The 25,069-nt window shown below is 41.9% G+C and overlaps 1 protein-coding gene across 18 annotated transcripts in view; it reads left to right on the top strand.

The window, feature by feature from the left end:
- FHOD3 (formin homology 2 domain containing 3) overlaps positions 1-25,069 on the top strand; it is a 329,766-nt gene that overhangs the window by 298,244 nt on the left and 6,453 nt on the right. For 14 of the 18 annotated variants that reach the window (XM_020804920.3, XM_073003957.2, XM_078377654.1 and 11 more), the window contains 3 exons: positions 5,686-5,709; positions 16,900-17,071; positions 18,717-18,878. In XM_020804920.3, coding sequence (XP_020660579.3) covers positions 5,686-5,709; positions 16,900-17,071; positions 18,717-18,878 — 358 coding nt within the window. Of the gene's footprint in view, positions 1-5,685; positions 5,710-16,899; positions 17,072-18,716; positions 18,879-23,966; positions 24,006-25,069 lie in introns of all 18 variants that reach the window. The other 4 variants (XM_078377649.1, XM_073003953.2, XM_073003956.2 and 1 more) reach the window with 2 other exon arrangements.

Here is a 25,069-nt window from a genome sequence, read left to right as displayed (position 1 = left end):
CTTTGGCATGGATAGCCATACATTTATTACTGAGATGAATTGCCACAAAAATTAAAAACTCACACTAGCATAATGAATCCAAAGGTATAGATTTAAGACTTTTGTCTCATTTGTATATGTTTCTTTAGACTGGTTTTTCAGATACTAGAAATTTTGACATGATGAAAAAAATGTCAATCTATATTTTTAATGCACAATATTTGGCCTTTTTTAAATTGAGACAAAAGAGTGCATAAGATCAAACATGGAAGAAAATGGCTATGGTACAATGCACTAGCTTTGATAATACTGCTGTACGTATCTTTACCTTCTAACGGGAAAGAGAACTATGCCCAATATTGATTTATTCATTCACTTTCAAGGAAAGACTTGTGTAGCATTTTTTTTCTAAAGAAAAAACAGGGTTAATTCCATCATGAACAAATGGCCTGTTTTCCCAAGAAAAAGAACTTAGCTTTGTGACATTGTTGTGTTTTTTTTTACCTTTAAGATGTGTGTTTGGCTCCAGAAATGAAACATATTTCTGTATTGATCGTAGTACATTTGTAATTCTGCCACAATATAAATGCATCAAGTTATAAGAACATCCTATTATTGCTATTACTGTCTGAAAAGACAAGAACTTTGTCTTGAATATCTATCCAAAGCTGGCTCCTGCTTCCTTGAACACAGTCTCTCTTTGTCCTAAAATCCCAAAGAGTACAGTACAAGCTTCCTTTCCTTTGCAGCCAATTTATTTTTAACTAAACCAATTGAAATAAGCTTGGAGAATGTAGTAGTACAGAGTGAAACAAAATTGATTACACTCTGAATCTCTTGATATGAAAGTTGTGTCCCCCATTATAGTTTTAACTCAGAGGGATTGTTCTTCAAAACATGTGACAGGGAGTGTTGGGACTTACAGAGCTTGAACCCATACATGCCACCAGGAGGTTCTCCTTATCCAATCTGCAGGGGTTGATGGAGCCTGGCTGCAACTCATTTACAGGTCAGCAACTGATCACTGGTTAGGCTGAAGGAAGAGGTGGATTTGCACTACAGGAGGGCATAGCTGGGCATAGGCAAGTTAAAGAGACAAGAAGAGGAGATGGATCAGGTAAAAAAGGAGAAGACAGAGGAAAGAGATGGGAATAAACTCAGCTGGAAAGAGTGCGCCACTCAAGTGATGGACAAGATTGTGGAGGGAAACCAGCTAGATACAAGGACATAGTTTATCTTCAGTCTAGCTCTCTGGACATTGAATGCATGGCCTGAACCCAATCAGGCCAGTCTATGCTCTGTCAAGTTCCTCCCACCCTCATCCTGATTTTCCTTATTGAATCCTCAGCCTAGAGAGCTTCAGTCTTCCCTTGCTCAAGAATTACCAACTAAAGCCTCAAAAGGGACATTCCAGAGGGTGCTGTGGGTGGAAGGTCAGTGGTACAGCTGGAAGTGCATGAGTCATCTATGGCATTTGATGTTCTTTTATTAAAAGCAGGAGGCTCCAGAAAAAGGGAGAGTCCAAAGCCTATAAAGTCCAACTGCTAAAGTCTTGATACCAGTAGGGAGAAAGAATGCTTTCTGCCTTAAACTAAAAGGAAGGGACTCACATCTGTATGGGCCGAGTAATAGAAGTGATTGGGAACCAGTAGTTAACATACCAAGAAAGGTATTTTGGCATATATCCTTATGAAACTTACAGAAGGCGATGAGTTTAAAGGTCTTTTACTGAAGAACACCTGCATGGCTGTTTAAAAAATTCATGGCATGAGAATTACCTCCCTCCAAATCAATGGTATACATCAGTAGTCCCCAACCTTGGGCCTCCAGATGTTCTTGGACTACAACTCCCAGAAGCCTTCACCACCACCTCTACTGGCCAGGATTTCTGGGAGTTGAAGTCCGAGAACATCTGGAGGCCCACAGTTGGGGACCACTAGTATACATGACTCTTGTAATCAGCTGTGTGTGTTAAATGCCATCAAGTCAGAACTGATTTATAGCAACCATAATAGGGTAAGTGAGGTATTTAGGGAGTGGTTTTACCAGTGTCATCCCACAACAAGTTTCTATAGCTGAGTGAGGATTCAAAGCCAGGGCTCCTGAGTCCATCACCCTATTCGCTCACCATCCTGGGTGTATACCTTTTTCTAAGTAATGAATAGATATAGGAATAAATCCTACTACTGGGTTAGCAGTGGAGCTACTTTTAAAAAAAACACAGCTGCAGATGAAAGTTCTAGTATGGAAAGGTAATAAGATGGAAATATTGATCAGCTGTTTTGCAGACCACTGTTCATTTTTCTCTAAAGCACATGCTTTCACTTTAAATACTTTGTGTGGAAATAAATAATCCACAGTTTGCATCCATTGTTTAAATGGTTTGTAAGCTGCAAATGTCCTGCATCTAAATTCTTAGATCAGTCCTGTTGTCGTGTTCAATTGTGTAGTTATGGAACGAGCAGTAGCTGTTTCATAGTCTGCCCATCACACAATCAGTCTTCCTTTGATTGCACAACTGGGGGTGCCATGGGCTGCCCTGGACAGAAGCACTTCCATAAACACTCCTACATATGTGGAAAAGGACTTTGATCTTTGGTATAGTCACATTAAGATCTTCATCCCCCAAAAATTACTTTTACAACTTAGAACCTACAAGATATTGGAGAGCTTCCACTTTTACCCATTTCAATGCTCTGCCTTCAGCCATTCTAGAAAGAAGATATTCACATGTCCCTTACAGTCAGTGTTTTTGTCCTTGCCAGTCTGGTATGGTGGAAACTGTAGAACATCTTCTGCTGTATTGCAGAATTGGACATTTTATAAAGATTTGCACAATCTACTTATTTCTCCAGTTTTAAAACATTATCCAGTTTAGGGCCTCGATACTTGGCAGAACGCCTACTCCCACCAAGATCTACCCATGTCATTCATGCGAGCCAGGAGGTGAGGCTGAGGAGCCTAACGCCGAGGGAGGCCCGGAAGGAAAAGACAAGAAATTGGGCCTTCTCGGCGGTGGCTCCTCGCCTCTGTAACAATCTACCTCCTGAGATTCGCGTGGCTCCCCCGCTGGGTATCTTTAAGAATCAATTAAAAACATGGATGTTTTGGCAGGCCTTCCCGTCAGATAATTCCTGACACCCTTTTTTTCCCTTTCCTATTGTCTCTTCTATCTTGCTCTATGTTTTTGTTATGTAAAAATTGTTTTATATTTATATGTATTGTATTATTTTATGTTGTTAGCCGCCTAGAGTGGTCCTCATCTGACCAGATAGGCGGGATATATATATATAAATAAATAAATAAATAAATAAATAAATAAATAAATAAATAAATAAATAAATCCAAGTAGACCCAATACATTTCATATCTCTTTTCTCTTCCCTGATTCCTCAAGTGAAATTGAATGTAAGGTTGCGAAATTCTGTGCAATGGCTTGTATAATGAGAAAACAGATAATTAAATCACTGCGGTGATCAGATTAGAAATTTACTCTCAACTGCAATTTGAATTTGTCTGCTTAGTATCGCTTGTAAACACTACATGATTTGTTTTTGTATTTTAGTTTTATATCTCTTTCAGGGCTAACCTATAGTTTAATAACAATAAAGTGAATGTTTAGACATGTATATCAACAATAACAATCTTCACTCATTCAGTTCATTCCAAAGTAGCTAAATTTTTAGATATCCCTTTCAGAAATGAAAGAAGATGGTATAAAAAGTGCTTTGGACATTCTGATGAGCAATATAGATGATCATGAAAATGATGGTTACTTCTGCAGTACTATATTCAATCTTGCTACAACCCAATTTTGGACTGTAAAACATCCTTCCTTGACATACTTTTTTATCACACAATTTACTCAATATATAGCAGGGGGCCATTCAAAAACCCAAATGTCTAACCATGGAGCAGACCTGCATGCTTTTTTTTTAATTAGTTGATGTAAGGTACCAATAACTAAAAGCCCAAATATGTCCCTGATTTGAGTTTTCTGGCAGTCAATAGTGCTAGGGGATTAAATATGTAATAGAGTTTTGTGGAGGGATATATTTTTACTGGCAATGAAAAGGCATACTATAATGCGAATAAGCAAACGGCGCATACCTACAGAAGTTCCATTGCAGAAGGACTGGCTGTCCTTCAGTGTCGTTAGGCCCAAAGCAAAACAAACAGCTCCCTCATGAACAAAGCATACCCTTAAAAAGCAATGCTAGCATGCTGTTGTTCAGCCCTCCCACAGCTAATCTTTTTTTTACATCAAGTGTGCTCCAAACACTATGAAAGACAAAACAAATGAGGCAACACATTCATGTCTCATGGTGTATGTCCTGGAAGAAAAATGGCTTAACTTTGGTAAAATAACATTTGAACAAGAGCTTGTTAATGACTGGGTTCAAGGCAACAACCAGCTCAGTTAATAAATCTGATGGCCAGATCAGAGTTGATATGATAGACATGTGAAATGTTTCACGGCTTATGTTTTTCTGTCTTGTGTGGAAGTATCTTCCTATAGCAGCAGAGCAGGCAAGTGGTGCTTTCCTCTTATGCTCCTTTTCCGATAAAAAAAATCCAGTCACTTTTCTTCTCATGAGGGAAAATACCAGATCTTTGCACCACTTCCCCTGATGGAGAATGCAGATGGAGTGAGAAACATTATCACCTGTTTGGTTCAGCAACCAAAAGGGGGTAATTCTGCCATCCCGGAAAGCTCACTGAGGACTGAGCACTCTTTTTTCTCACATTCCCTCTTCCTCATGGGCATTGTAGAGCTTCACAGCTGTATTGAAAACAGTGGCTGTACAGCCACTGTTTAGTGAAACCTGAGGCTTGAACTCTTCACACAGTCTGCATGATGTGAACGGACCTCTGGCAGGATGTCTTCCCTATATTCAACCATTTCTTCCACATGACTGTGCCATGTAAACAGTCGTTCACTGAAATTGCCATTTATTTTAGAAAAAATATTATTTCAAAGAGAAAGCTAAACTCGAAAGCATCAGCCGTGGGAACTTTGTATGTAGGAGCATCATTGTCTTTGGGGGTCCCTTTCAAATGAGCAATTCTCATTTACAAAGTAGAAGGTGATAACGCATATGTGAGGTGATTGTACTACCTTGGTGCCTGAATCGTTGAACCAAGAGGGTGGTGCTTCTTTCCTTTGTGGTGTCAGCTAGAGTAATATTCAAAAAAGCATAACAGTAGGTAGTAAAAGGAACGAAGGAAAAAATTGCAGTTTTCTAGAGTGCAGAAAGCAGGCAGAATTATGTGGCATCCATGTGGCCAAAGCTACTCTCATCAAATCTCTGTACCCAGTCCTACTAATATGGTTGTTAAAAGTATATAGAGGGTGTAGCTTAGCTTTTTCCCACATACTTCTCACATACCTCTAGTGCTGATCATGCCAAAATATTTCATGCTTTGGAAAGAGACGTATGTAAGTTTTAGGACTGATGTGTGTGTTTGTGCGCATGTGCCACACAATATCAACAGAAGAAAGAATAACATACTGTAAACGTATCCAGTTGAAATAGTAGTCTGATTGGGGCAGGACCCTGTTTGCAGTTCCCCTGTATGCAATCCACTCACCATTTTGGAACTTAAACAGCCCCACATTTATTCTTCTTGACTTATGTTTTGACAGTATTTCTTAAATGATATTTTCTGTCCTTTTCCTACCTTCTCTCCTCTCTCTTCTGGTAGACTGATGAAGAAGATGACATTGAGGTATGATTCTGTGAAAGAGCATGCCCTGTTCTAAGTCTTTTGTGTGGTATGAGAACTGCTGATACCAGAAACAGATCAGTAGAGGCTCTTTATTACCATGCCTTTTAGAATTCTGCCTTAAACCTGTAATGCCAACAGCAGCCCTTTTTCATGATATACTTGGGCTGCAATCCTGTACTTACACACCTGGCTGCAAATCCCTTTGAACTCAATGGGATTTGCTTCTGAGTACATATGTATAGGATTGCACTGTCAGGCTGCAATATGATTTGTTGCTGGTTTGTTCTTTGTCTTTCAGCATGATGGCCATACTCATTGATATAAAACAGCATGATATTAGAGGAGGTGGCAAACATGCCAATACTGGATTTCCGACCATCTGCTGCACAAATTGCTATTCCATTTCACCTTATTATAATTGTATTAGGTGTAGATTCTTTAAGGAATTGCAGTCATCACCAAATGCAAAAGGAAGGCAGGAAAGTATATTAAAAATTCTTCTTTGTGACCTCCGTGAAGTCACATTGGTGGAAGTTCCGCACATGCATGGAGCCTCGCTGGAATATTCTAGAGGTGAACCTATGGCACACATGCCACAGCTAGCACATAGAGCCCTCTATGCGGGCATGCGAGCCGTAAGTCATCAGATCGCTACTCCCCTCTCCTCCCCCCCCCCGCAGCCAAACCTGAGAAGGCAACTGCAGCCACTGTGCTGGCACCCCGACGAGCGGCAGGCCAGGATTCTGAGTGGAGTCTCAAGGCACCTCTGTGCCCGGGATTCCCCCTTCCACCTCCACTTCCGTTGCCACCGCCGCCCACTGGGTTGGTTTCCTCCCCAGTTTGGGCACTTGGGCCCAAAAAGGTTCGCCGTCACTGTTCTAGAGCTTCTACATGCAGAAAAAGATATATGAGTGTAGACCCAGTCCCCCCTCAGTGCCAAGGATCTCCCCTCAGTTCCTTTCTTCTACATTGGTGCCCTGCTTGACGACAGTAATCTGTTCCAGCAAAATCACTGTACAGCTAAGTCATCGTCAAGCGAAAAAAACCATTGGAATGCATTGAAAACCGGTCAGTGCGTTCCAATGAGGGAAATACCTGCTCGTGCAGCGAAAATCCTCCATACGGTGTCCATTTTCCGCTCCATGTCTTGCAAAATGAGGTCAGCAAAACAGCGGGGAGCCATTTTGAGAGCCGCCGATCAGCTGTTTTTAGATTGTCGTTTAGTGAAAAATCGGATCGTGAAGCAGGGAACCGATCGTCGTCAAGCGGATTTTCCCCATACAAACATCGTCAAGGTAATTGTCAAGTGGGGCACCACTGTACTGCTTTATGAGCCTCATTTTGTAAGCTCATAAAGCCTCATTTTGTGAGTTTTTTCCATCACCTCTTGCGATCCTAAAACAAAAACAACAAAATTACAGACTTTTTATAGTATTACGTTTATATTTTACTGATTGTTCTCCATTTTAGCCCCTCCTTTCCTTTGCTTGCTCCATCTGCTGTCCCCCCATTAATGGCCTAAACTGGCCTATTCAAACATTACAGAGCCTGTGGAAACAGGACTCCCCTGTCAGACAGACATACTAAGTGCCTTTTCTGTTTGGAAGAGGCCATCAAACCCTTTCCTGCATCTATTGCAGGAATTTCAAGAGAGACATTCTCCACAGCCATCTTTTCAGGCTAAAACGCCATCTCTGGGACCAGTCTCTTCAAACCATTGACTGTATCTCCCAGCCAGCCTGCAAATCAACAGCCATGGATGAACCGTCATTGCCACCTCTGACTAAGAAGGCTCCCAGCCTTCAATGGTGACAGCCCCATCAGCCCGCACAGGCCCAAAATTGAAACCTTTGACATTGAGTTTGAAACCCTCAATGTCGGGCTCAAAAGCTTCAATTCTGTAGCCCTCAGCCTCAAAAAAGTAGAAGGCTTCAGTAGACGAGACTACTGCCAGCCCACAGGCCCCAAAGAAGCCGAAATCAAAACTAACGTCGAAGGACAGCAAACCCCATTCACCACCAGGCCTGCCACCTCCACAACACACAGAGAACAATGACCTTGTATGTGTTGACTCAGTGTCAGAAGATGAACTGCCTCCAGCCCGCCAGCCTTCTCCACTTCCAACCAATCCCCTGACTCATCTCATTGGTGGTTGTGTCATCACCATCCAGCCCTTCTCAACCGTATATGTAGTCCCTACATAGTGCGGCCTCGGACGTTGCCTCAGTTAATTCAGAGATCCCCACAGGGGTGCACCAGCTCCCAACGCATGGCACTGTCAATGCCCCTGAGCAGAGCTACCATTGATCTTGGCTGCCTCCAGTTCCCCAACCACCACCTTGCGCAGGGCATGCTCAGCACTCTCCTCATCACTATGAGCCTTGCTACGCACACTTCTACTCCAGGCCTTGCTGCATGGGAGCACCTGTTTGTTGCTACCTGCCACCAACCCAGCATTATATCTCAGCATCCTCAGAGCATCCAATGCCCAGAAACTAGCTGTCCACTGGGAGACACAGACATCTCCAGCAGACCAGGTGTACAGTGCCTTCCATGGAGCCAGACCACTCACTGGCCCCGAAGAGGCCTCGCCACCACACTTCAGCAGACCCCTCAATATTTATAGGCTTTGCAGTTTCAGCAGCCCTTTGTTTTCCACAGCAAACCCCCTCAGTGGCATCCTATCCAAGATGGTCACTGGCCTTCTCGTCAGTACATTCCATGGTCCTCAAGTGTGGACCAGATGCCCCTCCTTGGAGTCAACTGGACTGTCAACATCAACAGTCCTCACTAAACCCTTGGTATTGAGAGGCCTTGATATCCTACGCCCAGCATCCCAAGACTCCTCTAGACCCCAGACGGCCTATCTATCAGTCTGCTGCAAATCACCACCACTACTTGCCAATACCGGCTGCTGCCAGTCAGTGCCTTAGCTGAGAGCTAGATAACCCTCAGCCTCATCTCCATCTGAAGTTGGAATATAAGTTTGACTTCGACCAATCGGTCGTGTCCTCTGGAGACCCTGTACCCTCTGAGCCTGGGTCGCAGCCTCAGACACCATCAGCTCCCCTGACTTCACCCAAGTCCAACCCGGTGGACCCCAATTCACCTTCTCCAGCTGAAGACTTTCTCACATATGCCCAATTGATGGTATGCATGGCAAAATCTCTTGAACTCAAGGTACACCGCCCTTCCATGGCACTGACTGACCACCTTTGCAATCCTATTACCAAGGAAACCGCCACACCTGTCCTGCTTGAGATGGCTAAGCGTCCATGGACAAAGTCTGCATCCTCAGACAACAGTACATGTAGGGTGGATAACCTTTATAAGATACACAATCCTGATGCTGGTTTTCTACTGAGAAAACCAGCTCTCAACTCCATATTTATTGAAGCCTCTGAATCCCACCAATGCCAGCCATATACCCTTACCTCAGCAAATAGGAGTAGTAATTGTATAGAGACCATGGGTTGATGGCTCTACTCAGCAGCTATTATTGTGAAGCTTGCTAATTATCATGGAAACATGGGGGTGTACCACCACTTCCTCAGGGATAAGATGACCTCCCTTATAGCCTCCTTGCTAAAGAGTGTTTGCCCAAACCTTCTTACAAGGTCCCTAGCTAAGTATATGTTAACAGCTCGATATGCGGCAGATTCAACCTCAAAGTTGATGTCCACATCAGTTGCCCTCCACTGGTTTTCCTGACTCCCCCATTTCAGGGCTCTCTGAGGATGCTTTTTCCCAAATCAAAGATTTCCCTTTCAACAGAGCAGGCCTTTTTAATGCAGAAACTGATGTCCAAAAGAACTGCACAACAGCCAAATATTGGGGAGTTTACCCTTCATATCAGCAGAGGCATCAATGCCAGCAATGGAGGAGGTAGTTGGGCAGTTACCCCACCATGTATGTGACATATACCTGTAGGCCATCTGCCTTCACCCCCTACTACAAACAACAACCCCATTGTCAAAAATTTTGAACTCAAACAAGAAACAAACATCACGATCTGAAACCAGAGCACCAAGTTTGACCTCAAGCTAGTTGAGATTGTTATACCATTGCCTCTCCACCACCACTCACCTCACCCTCTATTACTGCTTACCTGCCTGGAAGACTACCACCGCTGACAAGTGGGTACTCTCCATCGTGGAATCATGCTGTTGCATAGAATTACACCATAGCCCCTGGCTTGCCAGAGGATAACCACCTCCTCTCCAGCCCTGAAGGAAGAAATAAAGAATTTGTTACTGAAAGGTCCCATTGAACCCATCACACCAGTGTAAGCAACCCACAGCTTCTTGTCTCAGTACTTCACCATCCAAAAAGTCTGGGGGCCGTCATCCCTTTCTAGATCTGTGAGATGTCAATTCTTTCATCACCACCTCCAGATTCCACATGATCACCTTGGAATCAATTCTCTTGGAATCAATTCTCCCTCTACTTCACAGCAAGAACTGGTTTGCAGTTTTCGATTTAAAGGATGCCTACTTCCCCATCTCTATCCACCTGACCCTTCCTCTGCTTTCATCTCGATGCCCAGGCTTACCAATTCAAGAAGCTTCCCTTTGACCTCTCCACAGCACCCCGCGTGTTCACAAAATGCATGGCCCCATAACTCAGGCTACAAGGGGTATCAATCGTTGATGTATCATTGTTTCGCACCTCCTCATCCAAGCAGAAAGAGATGTCCTCCTTACCATCTCCTTCCTTCACAATTTCAGTCTAAAGATCAACCTGGAGAAATCCATTCTTACTCCATCACAGAGTGATCTTTATTTGTTTGTTTGTTTGTTTGTTTGTTTGTTTGTTTATTTATTTATTTAGTTAGTTAGTTAGTTAGTTAGTTAGTTAGTTAGTTAGTTAGTTAGTTAGTTAGTTAGTTAGTTAGTTAGTTAGTTAGTTAGTTAGTTTTTGCCCCTCCACCCTAGACAATGTCTACTCAGGGCGGCTTACATGAATAAAAACACAACAATATAACATATATAAAAATCATGAAAGACACGATTATAACAATTAATTCCAAACAACATATTACCAGGATGGCATGACTCAAGGGAAAAAAATAAAGATCAATTAATTGACTGGAGGGAAGACCTGTTTGAAAAGCCAAGTTTTCAACTTGATACATCCAGAGTGTATCTTCCCCACAACAGTCCTCACAACAGGTTCCTCAAACTTGATGCACTCCTCTGGGCAATCAACCCTTCGCCATGGTGACAGCTCTCCTGGCTCAATCAGTGATCTGCCCCACACGTCTCAAAATGAGATAATTCCAAGCATGATTGCTCATACTCTTCGATCCTCTCTACCACCCACCCTCAACTCATGTGACATTTACAGACAAGTTTGCTGCCCAGCTCTGCTGGTGGTCAACAGATTCCAACTCTGCTTCGGCAGGCCCTTTCACCAGCTCAGACTGAGGATTCAGTTCACCACAGAAGCCAACCTCACAGACTGGGGAGCATATTGCAACTCCCTACATGTCTCAAAGAGAGAGGCTCCTCCACATAAACAAATTGGACTCCCCGTGATAACTAAGGTGTGCAAAGCCTTCCAAAACCATCTCCATAGCAAGGTTGTTCAGATTGCAATGGACAATACTACAGTTATGTATTACCTCAACAAGCAGGGCGTCACCCTGAGCCTCCTCTTCCTCGCAATTGACCTCTGGGAGTGGTGTCTCTCTTGCCACATCTTCCTCATAGTAGTTCACTTGGTGGGCCAGACCAACAACCTTGCAGACTACCTGAGTCCCAAGCAGTCCCAAATCCAGAAGTGGGCACTTAACCTGATGGTCTTCCAGTACCTGCGTGCCTGATGGAGGACTCCCAAGATAGACTTCTTCGCCTCTCAGAGCTACAGCAAGTGTCCTCTCTACTGCTCCACTACGGGAGAGGCGAAGGGTCCATCAAGGATGCCTTCATCACACAACAGCCAAGGTCATTGCTCAGCCTCTTCCCACCATTCCCTCTCCTTCTCAGCGTCATTGTTCATCTCCATCAGAACAAGGCTAACACAAATCTCATTGCATTCACCCTACTTGTTGAAAATCCTTCAGCAGTCTAGAAAACCATCTACACAAAAGGCTGACCTTTATAAGTGAAAAAAGTGTTTGCATTCTCTATTGGTAAATGAGAAACCTTCCTTATACACAGTTCTGCCTTTCTTTCATCATCTTAAGCAGTGGGGCCTCTGTCTCTCATCTCTCTGAGCATACCCCTCTGCAGTTGTGGCACATCAGGTCCCAGACTCTCCTCCATTTCAGTTCTTCAGAGACCCAGTTCTCACATGTTTCCTCAAAAACCTTGCCCATGTGTACCCAGACACCCACCCTCTGCCACCACAATGGTTCCTAACCCTTCTACTCCACTACTTTACAACAGCACCATTTGAGCCCCTGGCCACCATTGATCTGTGTTTTCTCACCTTCTAGACAACCTTTTTGGTGGCCATCACCTCAACAAGGCATGTCAGTGACCTGTCTGCCCTCCACCATGACTACTCTTATCACCAACTGTATCTGGACAATGCTGCCTTTTCACAGACAACTCTTTCCTTCCTAAGGTAGTTTTATAGTTTCGTTTGTCCCTTCCAGTCTTTCTCTCTACCTTCTTTCCATCTCCGTCCACTCCTCAACAACGAATCCCGCACACCTTGGACATTCAACAGGCTCCCACCTCCTATGTCTCCCACACCCAAACCTTCAGGAAGACCTCCCACCTCTTTATCAGTTACCAGGCTCTGTCCAAAAGCCTCTAGATCTCCTCAAAGTGAATAGCAAAATAGGTGACGTCCACTGTCCAACTTTCCTGTCAGATGGACCCAGCTCCATAGTGGTTGACTTGAACTTAGGGGAGATCATTAGCACAAAGCTACATACATGTGAGGGGTACACTGATGCATCTTTTTCAGCTTGCAAAAGCTCTAGAATATTCTGGTGAGGCTCCGTGCATGCTCAGAACAACTTTCAGTGCGACTTCAGAGGACCACTCAAAGAACCACTGTTACAGGTAGGTAACGTGTTCTTACATGCCATCAAGTAAACTAAGACATGACAAGCCTTGCAATGGTATATAAAGAGGAAATTAAGCAAAAAAAAAAGATGCCACAGGAAATCAGTGGCCTTTCCCAGTATGACATATAAAGGAGGGGATAAGAATATACAAGTTGATTAGGATTGATCATAAAAATTAGGCAAATGACAAAGGAATGGCTGCGAGGCTCATGGCTGTAAACCAATAATTCTTAATACTGTATGTTATGAGAACTGCCAACTCGCTAGCTGCAAGGCATATATTAATAAAATACTGCAATTAATGGCTCCTGTGAGTATTCAGTCCTAGAAGAGGTTACTCACTGTGTTGCTGCATAATATTCTATTTTTACTTTATTTTCCACTCAGCTTTTCCTGAATGTGAATAATTCTGACACATCTCTGCAGTAGGGGTTATTGGGTCTTTTAATCATTCTCACTGCAGAAAGGCAGCAAATTAACTTAGCTTCAGGGAAGTCTGCCCATTGCAGTTCTGTGTGGGTCATTTCCCTGGGCTTATCCTCTTTCCATTCAGAAGGCACACAAAAGGCGGGGTTGGGGGGGGGAGTGGACTTTTGTAAATTGACTCATTCTTATACATTGTAGAAAAGAGGTTGACTCTCCTCTTCTGTATTTTTTCATTAACAAGTAGAAAAGTAGGGAGGAATTACCTTTGTAACAAATGACAGCTTCACGACCCATTGCTATGCCATGTTTTTATTTAAAAAGAAATCCAGTGTTCCCTCCTTTTTAGAAAATATTAAGTTAAAACAAGTACTATACTCATCATTAAAATTTTTCAAGTGCTTTCATAAACATTTTAACAAGTTATTTTCTGTCTTTTAGATCTATATTTTAGATTAGCAACTAATTTGTGTTACTGCTTTTTATACTAATTATTTGCACTAATCTATTGAAGAATTTTCTGAAGCCATGTAAGAATTGTTTAAACTGCTTAAATTTTTTCTATATGTCTCATGATACTTTGTCTAAATACATTTGGAAGCACAGTTTTTCAAACATTTGCATATGTTTCAGTATAGCTTCCCAGTCTTCCTTTAAAGGGTACTGGAGTTTACAATCCTAAAAAAAATGTAATGGCCAAGCCCGCATTTACACCTGCTGATAATGGCAAGCAGCATAACTTGAAACAGCTTCTCCCTAGCAGCTAACAAGTCCTTGCTGGAATTTTCTGTGCAGACCAGTCTGGTGGGCTGGCACAAACCCAAGAATCCAGCAAGGACTGCCAGTGAGAAGCTGCTGCAAGTTGTGCCATTTGCATTCCCCAGGCATAACCAAGCAGTAGGATTCGGGCAAATTGGGGTTTTTTAATTATTATTATTAATTTTGGTACAAAATTGTTTTTAAAAATCCAAGAGAGAACGTTACTTCTCCTAAGAATAAGTTCTGGCTTGGGCTTTGCTTGGAGCTCTTTATACTTTATAGATGGTAGAGATGATTTCATGCATTAACTTTTTTTCAATCTGGTTGGCTATTTTGCCAACAAAAATAGTTAAAATGCATTATACTATGAAAACAGCTGGCAGTATATATATATATTTCATCTATATCTTGTCAATGGCTGAAATGTAGTAGTAAGATGCAACTAGAATAGACACATTGAATCAATGGAACTTTCATAGTTGTTGACTTAACAAATCTTCACTAATTCCATGGAGCTACTCTAGTTGTGACTCACTACTAGATTTCACTTGTGGTTTCCTACAAGTCAGGGTGGTGTTCAGAGGTTCTCAGACAGTTTCCCATCCAAGCAATGACTAGAGCCAGACTTCAGCTGCAACAAGGTTGCTGCATTCTGTGCCTTTAGACCTGATATTGGGCACCACAATAAACATCACTGGACTCAATGATTCAGAGGATCCCTTCCAGCTCTGCATTTCTAAGATGGTGGTGGTGGTGATGATTACATATTGCTATTAACTGTCAGGAATGAATATCCGTGCCCCTAGAATATCTGATTTTGCCCAAAAAAATGTAAACAATTTTCTGAAATTTTGTAAAGGAGGATAGCAATGTTTCTTCATAAGCTGAGGCTTAATGTAAAATGCTTTTGAAACCGAATGACTATAGTCACTGACTATGAGGATCAATACAGAAGTGTAATTATAATGACATGGACAGGAGATGGAGGAAGGACATATAATTAAAATAAATACCTGATATAATGGGGTAGACTAAACATGTGAACATGGTGTCAAGAATGCTTAAAGCCCAGAGTGAGTTGACACTCATGAGAGTAGTTAAAACAATAAAAAGACATTTGTATTTAGAATAGTTATCAGAAAAACCAGGATTTAAATCTGATATTTGGGAAAGTGAAATGTCAACAAGTGCTAGCAGCTTGCAGTCCAAGCCAGGTGAGCATCTTCTCCCCACCATTTGAGGTGACATCCTCTCCTCACTTGGACTGTGATCCCCTTTAGCTAACAGCTAACACAGTGAAGGAACAAATAAGTATCTGTTTTGCTTTCGATTTCTACCAGAAACAAAATTCTATTCTGTCTGAGCATAGTAAACTAATAATGTTGCATGTGCAAGCCCTGCCCTCAACATATGCATCTGGGATCATCTGAATACTCTTAGCTTAAATATATTCATGCAACTGGGAACTCTTATCTTGGAGAGGGTAGACACAGCTTTGCCCTGAATTCATGTACTGTATGTCTTTGTCTGGATCACAAACAGGGATATTGGGTTTGTACACATGGACTGTCTCAAAAACATTCATTTCAGCTCAACTTTACCTCCTTTTTTGACATAGGTACAGTATTAGTCTGGTGGGGTATGAAAATCCTGGACACAGCATGTCTTATTTATACAAAGTATTTGAGAATGTCTTGCACGTTTCACAGGGTTTGTAATTTTTTAGGATTCACAAGCCAAATAAGCACAACCAGGTTTTTTAAGCCATAAAAGATAATTTAAAATGCACTTAAATATATGGAAACACTGTGGACATTGAATAGCAGCCAGAATCCTGTTGGTGTTCACTAGAGATCTTTGGTTAGTGTGGGCGGCATGTAAGTAAGTAAGTAAGTAAGTAAGTAAGTAAGTAAGTAAGTTAGCTAGTTAGCTAGTTAGCTAGTTAGCTAGTTAGCTAGTTAGCTAGTTAGCTAGTTAGCTAGTTAGCTAGTTAGTTGAATAAATGAATGAATGAATGAATAAATGAATGAATAAATAAAGAAAGAAAGAAATGAGATTTGCATAACTTTCCATGGCTAACTGCAGCTAATTAATGAACTGCTGAGGTGTGTTTCAGTCATGTGCCTGATTGCAAAGCTGAATTATGCCCTGACATGCACACACTCATAAGTTTCCTGCAGCACGTTACACAGAATCCAATAGGATTCCAGCCTTCTTGTCTTTAGCAGAATATTTAAGAAGGTCTCCCACAACTTTTTCAAGATGGTGATACCTAGATAGACTGTAGCTGACTGAAAAATTGTACCAAACAAATCTCATTAATGGCTGTGCCTCAACCTGCAGAGAGATCCCAGGTAGAATGTTACAGGGCTTTGTGCTTTGTTATATACTGTTTCAACATTTTTTAAAATGACTTGGATGAGAACATGGAGATGTAACTCCTCAAATCTGAAGATTAAAGGAAGATAGGAGTCAGTTAGTGGAGTGCTATATCTTGTTTGTATTGCATCTGTGGTAGTCTACATTGGTTGCTAATCTGCTAGACAGAACATTGCTATTAGTATTCTAAGCCCTATACAACTCAAGGTCATGTTACTCCAAGGAATGGCTGACCCTGCCTATCTCTCAGGCCGATATGATTATCAAGCAGGCACTGTTGTCTAAGCCTAGGAATTTCCATTTAGTTGTGACAGCTGTATGGTTGCCTCTTCTGCAACTTGCCGTTTTACACTGACTGTCTTCCCATCATGAGCGTTTAGGAACTATCTCATATGTTGAACGCTTTGTTGCATCGATCCATTGAATTGTAGTGATATGCTAAACTTATCAGGACTTGTGCACATGAGAAGCAGTAAAGAAATATTTATAAGCCCAGATAAGAGATCCACAAAAGCTAATGCTCTTTTCTTTACTGACATAAAACTTAACACTTGCTCTTCAAATTAAAAATGAGAACTGAATATAATACATATATATTTCCCTCCTAGTCTGGGAAATTCTCCAGCAGTTCTCCTACACCTCAGAACCAACCACAAGGGCTGCAGTATGCTGAAGATGCTGTGGAACATGAGAATATGAAGGCTGTTCTGAAAACATCCTCTCCAAGTGTAGAGAACGCCACCGTCTTAGGAGTACGCACTCGGAGCAGAGCCAGCCGAGGTACCTAAATGCTGAGATTTTATTAGTGATGCTGGTCATATACATTGAGGCATGAGCCTCGTGACGCAGTGGTTAAAACGCTGTACTGCAGCTAAAACTGTGCTTACGACCTGGGGTTCAAATCCCAGGTAGCCGGTTCAGGGTTGACTCAGCCTTCCATCCTTCCGAGGTCGGTAAAATGAGTACCCAGCTTGCTGGGGGGGCAATGTGTAGCCTGTATAATGAAATTGTAAACCGCCCGGAGAGTGCTTGTAGCGCTATGGGGCGGTATATAAGTCCAAAAATAAATAAACATAAAATTGTTCATCGCTACCATCTCTACACACATACCTAAAAGTTTACTCTTGACTCAAAATCAAGTCATCTGTGAATGATTTAGCGCCAGTATTCCATTAAGGTGCAGCATGCAATGGACAAAAATCCCCCCCCCCGCCCGGTCACACTCAATTCCAAATGAAACTGTGGCTATTTCCTCACTGGGCCATCTGGCTCAACTATTGGAGGCCAACCAAGGCTCTTGAGTGGTACTGAGAATTGAGCTTGGCTCCAGGCAGCAAACCCAAATGGCAGACTTTTAAAGCTTTGTTGGGGCACATTTTAACTGTATTTACAGGCAGAATTGTGTCACATGATGTGAAATAAACAATATAACTCAACTTCTGAGATGGCACTGTTTACAACTTTTTGTATTTTACAACTTCTGTGGATTTTATTTCCATGGTAAGGGATAATAGCGAGAGAGAGAGAGAGAGAAACCCCTGCATTTTTTGGTCCTGGAAATGTCCAGCAGCAGAGTTTTTAACTGTAGTAGCTGGTGGTCTGGACATATAAGGTTCCTAATCCCAAAAATAAATTTTTAAAAAATTAGTAGTACACGTCCAGGCACTTTCTGTTTGCATCCTTTTTAAAGAGAGAGAGAGAGAGAGAGACAGAAACAAACATTGTGGGTGATCAAACACCCACCCTAAAGTATGGCAACATCCTAATTTGCCTGTTCTGTTGGGCTTGTCCTATACCAGATTGTTTTCATCCACATCTTGGCACATATAGTTGTTTCTTTTATGCAAGAAATTTGTTTGATGGTAGTATTCCTGCCAAGCTGAAGACCAATTCACGGAATGTAGCCACTATTGTGGGACACAGTTATAGCTCTAGTGAATGATGAGTCACATTTAAAATATTACAGTATTGGCATTTTTCTGAAGTTCTAGAAACATCTACAAGGCACAGAACAGAACAGACATCCATGAAATGGAACATGTATCCAGATAGTACTAGCATGCTTAGATACTAAAATAGTAACACATGTTCTTAATTATTGAACACATGCATAGGCATCCTTCAGTCTCGAGAGACTATGGTAACATGCTCTGAATCGAGGAGTGTCCTCTCCAGAGCATGAAGCCCGGGTAAGGTAATATGGAGGATAGGCTGTTACCCAAGCAGCAGATCCCCCCTCTCCACATTGCTGAAATGGTCCAATGGAAAGGCAAGAGCCAATACGACTGGTTCCAGCAATGTTGCAGGAGTTGGCAGAACGACACATGCTGCCTTTGGGACTCCAGCTCCGGAATTGAACACATTGGGCCTAAATAATAGCGCACTGCAGAAGGGTTTTTTTATGTTGCCCCTTTCTGTTTTCCAGGTCGTATTGGCTCATGGAACACTGGCATTGATGATTCACCTAATGCCACAGATGACACGGCAGATGAGATAATGGATCGCATTGTCAAGTCTGCCACGCAAGTGCCAAATCAGCGAGCAGTGCCTAGAGAAAGGAAGCGATCAAGAGCAAACAGGAAGTCATGTAAGTAAAACTGATGAGCCAAGAAGAATTATTTATTCTATTTGTGTCTTCATAGGCACATAAATGTGCAGTCATACTATTTAAAAAACAGATAGAATAGAATTTTTTATATATAGCATAGAGATGGGGAAAATGTTATATTGCTTTATTTACCATTTTAAATCGCAGATCTCATCATCCCAGCTTGCTAGCTGTGCTGGGAACTGATGAAATTTGAGAATCATGTTCTATCCATGGAGTAAGAGAACAAGTTATTCATTGATATATATAGAATAGCATAGCTCCTGAAGTGATGCATTAAATCTCAAGATTAGACCACTGTAACGCGCTCTACGTGGGGCTGCCTTTGAGGCTGACACGGAAACTTCAAGTGGTGCAGAATGCGGCGGCCAGGCTCCTTACAGGAGTGAGAAAATATCAACACATCTCTCCAACGCTGGCCGCATTGCATTGGCTGCCCATCTGTTTCCGTGTCAACTTCAAAGTTTTAATGCTTACTTATAAGGCCCTAAACGGTTTAGGACCTCGATATTTGGCGGAACGCCTCCTCCCACCAAGGTCTACCCGGATTACCCACGCGAGTCAGGAGGTGAGGCTGAGGAGCCTGACGCCGAGAGAGGCCCGGAAGGAGAAGACACGAAACCGGGCCTTCTCGGCGGTGGCTCCTCGCCTCTGGAACAATCTCCCTCCGGCGATTCGCGCGGCCCCCACGCTGGGCACCTTTAAAACCCAATTAAAAACATGGCTGTTTATTCACGCCTTCCCTCTAGCCAACTCTTGATTTTTTTCTTTCTTTTCCTTTTTATCTTTACTGCTGTTCTTGTTTGATTATTATGTATTTGTCTATGTTTTATTATTTGATTTTATATTTGGAAGCCGCCTAGAGTGGTCCAGTGGGCCAGATAGGTGGGGTGTAAATTAAATAAATAAATAAATAAATTACTTTATTTATTCAGTTTGAAGTCCTATATGGATTTAGCCTAGATATAAGACCTATTGAATTTAGTAGGAAACATCCAAATACTGTAGTTGTATTTAGGCTTAACTAAATGACTTCTCTTTGTAGATAAAAGTGACTTTAAAAATTAGGAGAGTATATTTAAATAATACATGCAATAATAAACACAACCATGTATTTCAAGAACAGGCGATTCCATATTAAAAATTTGGTAGAATCAAAATATTTCAACAGCTTGTTTGAAGCTAAAAAGAGACTAACCAAACTATATATCTGTAGGGAGGGAGTCCCATAATGTTGACACCACAAGGAAAAAGGTCCTGTTTTGTGTCCCAACCTGTTAAAACAGTACAGCTGATGCTGAACTAACCTGTATGAAACTTTTCTAACTCACTGTCCAAAATTCATGATCTTTTTTTTCCTATTTAATCTAGATGTTACTTTGGAATTAAAAATATTTGTCACTCAATTTTCTGGCTGATTCATGTGGTGGTGGGGAGCCCCGCCATGTCTTCCTTTTATAATCATTTCAAAACTATATTGAAATCTCATTAGATTAAGAAGGTTTTAGCAACATCCTTGATCATCTTCATCTATATATAGCCTGAAGTACCAAAACAACACTTCTATTGTCTCCTAATTGAAATCATTGTCGTTTTCATTATCTTAGAACTGCAGAGCTAGAAGGGACTCTGTGGATCATCGAGTTCAGGACATGTCAGGGAGGCACAATGGGGAAATAGGCCTCTCTGGGAGATTATAAAGAACATGGGTACATGTTGAGAAGCAACTGGCAAGGAACTGTAAAGAAAAGCATAACTCCTTAATCACTTCCTTGACCTGGGATCGTCTTATTGGTCCAGTAGGTTCCAACAGTTAGAAGTCTACCCTTGGAACTCAAAGGTTCACTTCAGTGTTGTTTACAGAGTACCCTATAGTACATTGGTGCCCCGCATAGCAAGGTTAATCTGTTCCGGATTAACCTTCGCTATGGGAAAACATCGTAAAATGGATCCAAAAAAAACATTGGAACTCATTAAACAAAGTTTAATGCGTTCTAAATGGGCCCAAAACTCACCGTTCTCCGATGTTTTCCCTTGTTCCGGCAGCCATCTTGGGTGTACCGGCGGCCATTTTGAGCATCCCGGCAGCCATTTTGGGTGTACCGGCACCCATTTTTTGTGTTCCGGTGGCCATCTTGGTTGTACCGGCGGCCATTTTGAGAGTTCCGGCGGCCATCTTGGTTGTGCCAGCACCCATTTTTTGTGTTCAGGAGGCCATTTTGGAACCGCTGAACAGCTGTTCCCCCATCGTAATGCGAGCATGCCCTCGCATTAGCGATGGAGAAATCCGCATCGCAATGCAGATTCATCGTTCAACGGTGCACTCGTTATACGAGGCACCACTGTATTACTGTTTTTCCTCAAAGTACTCTTAGATGTCATAATAATGTGTTCCTTGCATTTGCCTAGGTCTTTTTAAGTCCTGACTGGGAATGGGGAATGATGACTAAAACTGTGGTACACAGCATAGAATGTTAACTCTTTCCTTCTATATTATAATCCTGACAAAAATCACACATATGATTGCTGTTTAGCATGGGAGGGAAACTCGCTTTCATGCTAACAAGACTGAGTCTTTCATGCTGAATAACAGTTTAAGTGGGAAAATTTTAATTGGAACCATAGAGAGACAGAAAGAGGTCATTTCTTCCCCTTCCATATATTCCATGGCCCTTATCTTGATTAAAGATCCCTTTGCCTGCCATTTAACTTGTGTAAAAGATTCAAACCATTGCAGGTAATGTATTTAATGTCACATGTAGTTTGGCCTGTGGGGAAGTTTCACATATGAGGAAGTATTGCCACCCAGAATCTGATGTTGGGCAATAGCTGCATTAGGTACTAGTAAGTAACTATTACTGTGGGATGAGTTTTCAAGCTATCCAGACTCTTTCTCAGGTAAAGCTAGTGTAAAACTTGAGGTTAAGATACATAGTTCAGAAATGAGGCCAACTGGACTGCCTGTGGCTCATGAAGCCAGTCAGCTGATAAAGGGAAGTAGAGTCTTAGATTCAACATGAAGCAGAGGTAACAGACTTTCCCTTCCACATGCAAACTCATGGCTTACCCTCTCCCAGAATTATTAATTACAGTGGTGCCTCGACTTACAACTATAATCTGTTCCAGAAGATGGATGTAACTTGAAATGGTCGTAAGTCAAAGGACCATTTCCCATAGGAATGCATTGAAATTCAATTAATCCATTAAAGCCGAAGAAAAAAATCACCAAAAAAAATTCTCTGCAAGACTCTGCGATTAATTCTTTCCGGCCAAAGGGAGGAAAAAAGAAAAGTAATCAAGCGTGCAAGACCCATTGGAAATGCACAGAAAACAAATGGAGCAGATAACAAAAGGGGCAGGTCAGAAATGCAAAGAAAACAAAGGAAAAAGCAAGGGAAACATGCAGGACCCATCGGAAATAGATTGTTGTAGGAGAGGCTGCTATACTTGTAAATTTGATCCAGTTGGGCCCAGAAATAAATACAGTGGTGCATCGATTTATGAACTTAATCCGTTCCAGAAGATGGTCGTAACTCGAAATGATCGTAAGTCGAAGCACCATTTCCCATAGGAATGCATTGAAAGGCGATTAATCCGTTCCAGCCCGGGGAGGGGGGGAAATCACAAGAAAAACCCACAGAAAACCTGCAAGACCCATAGGAAACATGATTAATCCGTTCCGGCCGAAGGGGAAAAAAAACCAAAAAGCAAACAAACCCTGCAAGACCCATCGGAAATACAACCCATCCAAAAAAATCAACCAAACCCCCCAATACCCATTGGAAATGGGGGGAAGCAAACAAACCCCCCAAGACCCATCAGAAATGGGGAAAAACACTCCAAAAAGCAGCAAAAACCCCAAGACCCATCAGAAATGGGGGGACCCAAAAAACAAACGCCCCAAGACCCATCACAGCACAGAAACATAAACTCCCGCAGCTCAAAACTACACTGCAAAAACACACAGAGCAGTTTTTAAAAAGCAGAAAACAGCACCTTACCTTACAAGACAGCCTGAAGCCTCCCTGCAAACACACACACACACTCACTCAGAAGCAGAAGCAAGGCAGTCCCTAGCCTCCGACACACTGTTGGGGCAAAAGAGCTACAAGAAGCAGCCTCGTCACCACCTACAATTAGAAATTTGAATGTCCCGCCTTTTCCCCCTGCTTTTTTCTGCTCGTAAGTGGAAGCTTCCGGTTGCAAGTAGAAACAAAATTTTGTGGCCGAAGCTGTTCGCAACTCAAAATGGTCATACCTAGGAGCGTTCGTAAGTCAAGGCACCAGTGTATATCCAAATTGACGGTCATGCCTAGTGGGTTGGAGGAAGTAAAATCTTCATTGAAGTCCAGTCTCATGAAAAAGGCTCTTTTCATGGTGACAGAATTTCTGCCAGTTTTGGTATTTCAAAAAGCAAGTACAGAAAGTAGCCACATAATCCATTTGTTGAATCAAGTTGAAGGTTGGGCAATATCTTTATTGGGTTACTTTAAAAGTCTTTCAGATTCTCCCAAACTCTTCATGAGACAAAGTTGGTACAAGCCTTGGGATTAGGTAAAGAGTGAAAAAAATTGGGTCGGTTGTGATGTCTTTGGCTCATGAAAGCCAGAGAGCCAGAAAAGCAAAATGGAGTCTTACATTTCCTGTGGGAAAAGGTGACATTTTACAGTCTCCCGTCCTCTGCCAGCCAAAAGTACAGTCCCTGCTGACTTCTCCTAGGGGCATTTTTGAAAAGTTTTGTCAGAAACCTATATATCAACCGTTTACATATTCTTTTTGTGCAAGTTATCCTTGCATCACTTGCTGCATACAGAATGCATTTAACCATGGAGTTGGTATCAGATGAAGTAAATTATAAAATCACTCTTGTTTGCATACGTCTAAAACTGTGCCTATAAGTGCTGGAATAATTATTAAGAATAAAATATTTAGTAATACTTTTTGTCTTAATATTTATACACGTCACATTTTAGCAAGCTTTTGGAGCCATTAAGATATAGTATGATGAAATAGAACATTAAATAACAGTGAAATCAGAGCTTTCTAATGCCCTCTTCATTCTTTTAGCATTTTTTAGAAGTTAGACCAAAGGACAGACAAGCAACAGTGAGTGAACTATCTCAGGCTCCAGCTAGTCAATGCTGTTACAAATTAAGAGCATTTTGCATCAAGTGACAGTTGAGTCTCATTAACCTGCATGTGCATAGGACCATATTCACTTCCCCCAGAATGGTAAAAGAGGGGATCCCGCATGTATCCATTTCCTTAGCAAGAAAACACAGAGCAGACATTTTAACGGAATGAGCAGGCAATGCAGATGAGTGGACACTGGCTGGTCTTTCTTTCCCGCTGCGGTCCTCAGCAGCATATCTACCACTGGCTTTACCCCATGCTTATATATATATATATATCCTTCCATGTGCATTTGCATTTTCCAAATGTATCAGTTGCTTTAGGTGACATGAAAGGTGTGGGTATGAGTGGGTGTATTTGTGCATGCATATATGTCTGTGTGATTCTACCCACAGCTTGTCCTGTATTAAATATTGCCATTTTGAGCTGCCTTCAGTTCTTATTCTCTCCCCCATGTTAAGGCCTCATTTGTTCCATGTCTGTATCCAAGCGTTTTTCTCATCAGGATTTGGTTGTAGGAACAAATAAACAAAAAGCATGATTTTTTTTTTTAAAGTCCATATTATTCAGCAAGGCAGGGTTTCATCTATGCTCAGGGGAATACATCAACAGTGAATAAGGATTCTGTCAATTTCTAGGCTGCTGCCTTTAATAACTTGAAAGTCAAAAGCTCAGCATAAATTTAAGTTACCCAAATATCAACTTCAAAGCGGATGTCTTCATCTGGTGTACGGGAATAGATACCCAGGTACAAAAGTGGTAGAAAGTTAAAGTAACTTGTTTGTATCCATTGTTTCATGAAATGCTGTACCCTAATGTATAAAGCAGACACAGCTAAGCACCATACCACCCTGAATACACCCAATTTTGTCTCATGTTAGAAACTAAACAGAGTTTGTTAATGCTTGGAAGGAAGATGCAAGGCCCCAGCTGTCAGGATCTTACCCATTTCCTGGCCAAGGTTTTTTGTTTGGTTGGTTGGGTTTGGGGGCGGGGGTAGTGCCGTATAATGGCACAGTTGGAAATCACTGATGTGA

The sequence above is a fragment of the Pogona vitticeps genome, chromosome 6 (genome assembly GCF_051106095.1).
Source record: "Pogona vitticeps strain Pit_001003342236 chromosome 6, PviZW2.1, whole genome shotgun sequence".
Taxonomy (NCBI): Eukaryota; Metazoa; Chordata; class Lepidosauria; order Squamata; family Agamidae; genus Pogona; species Pogona vitticeps.
This window is presented reverse-complemented; position numbering and strand designations above follow the sequence as displayed.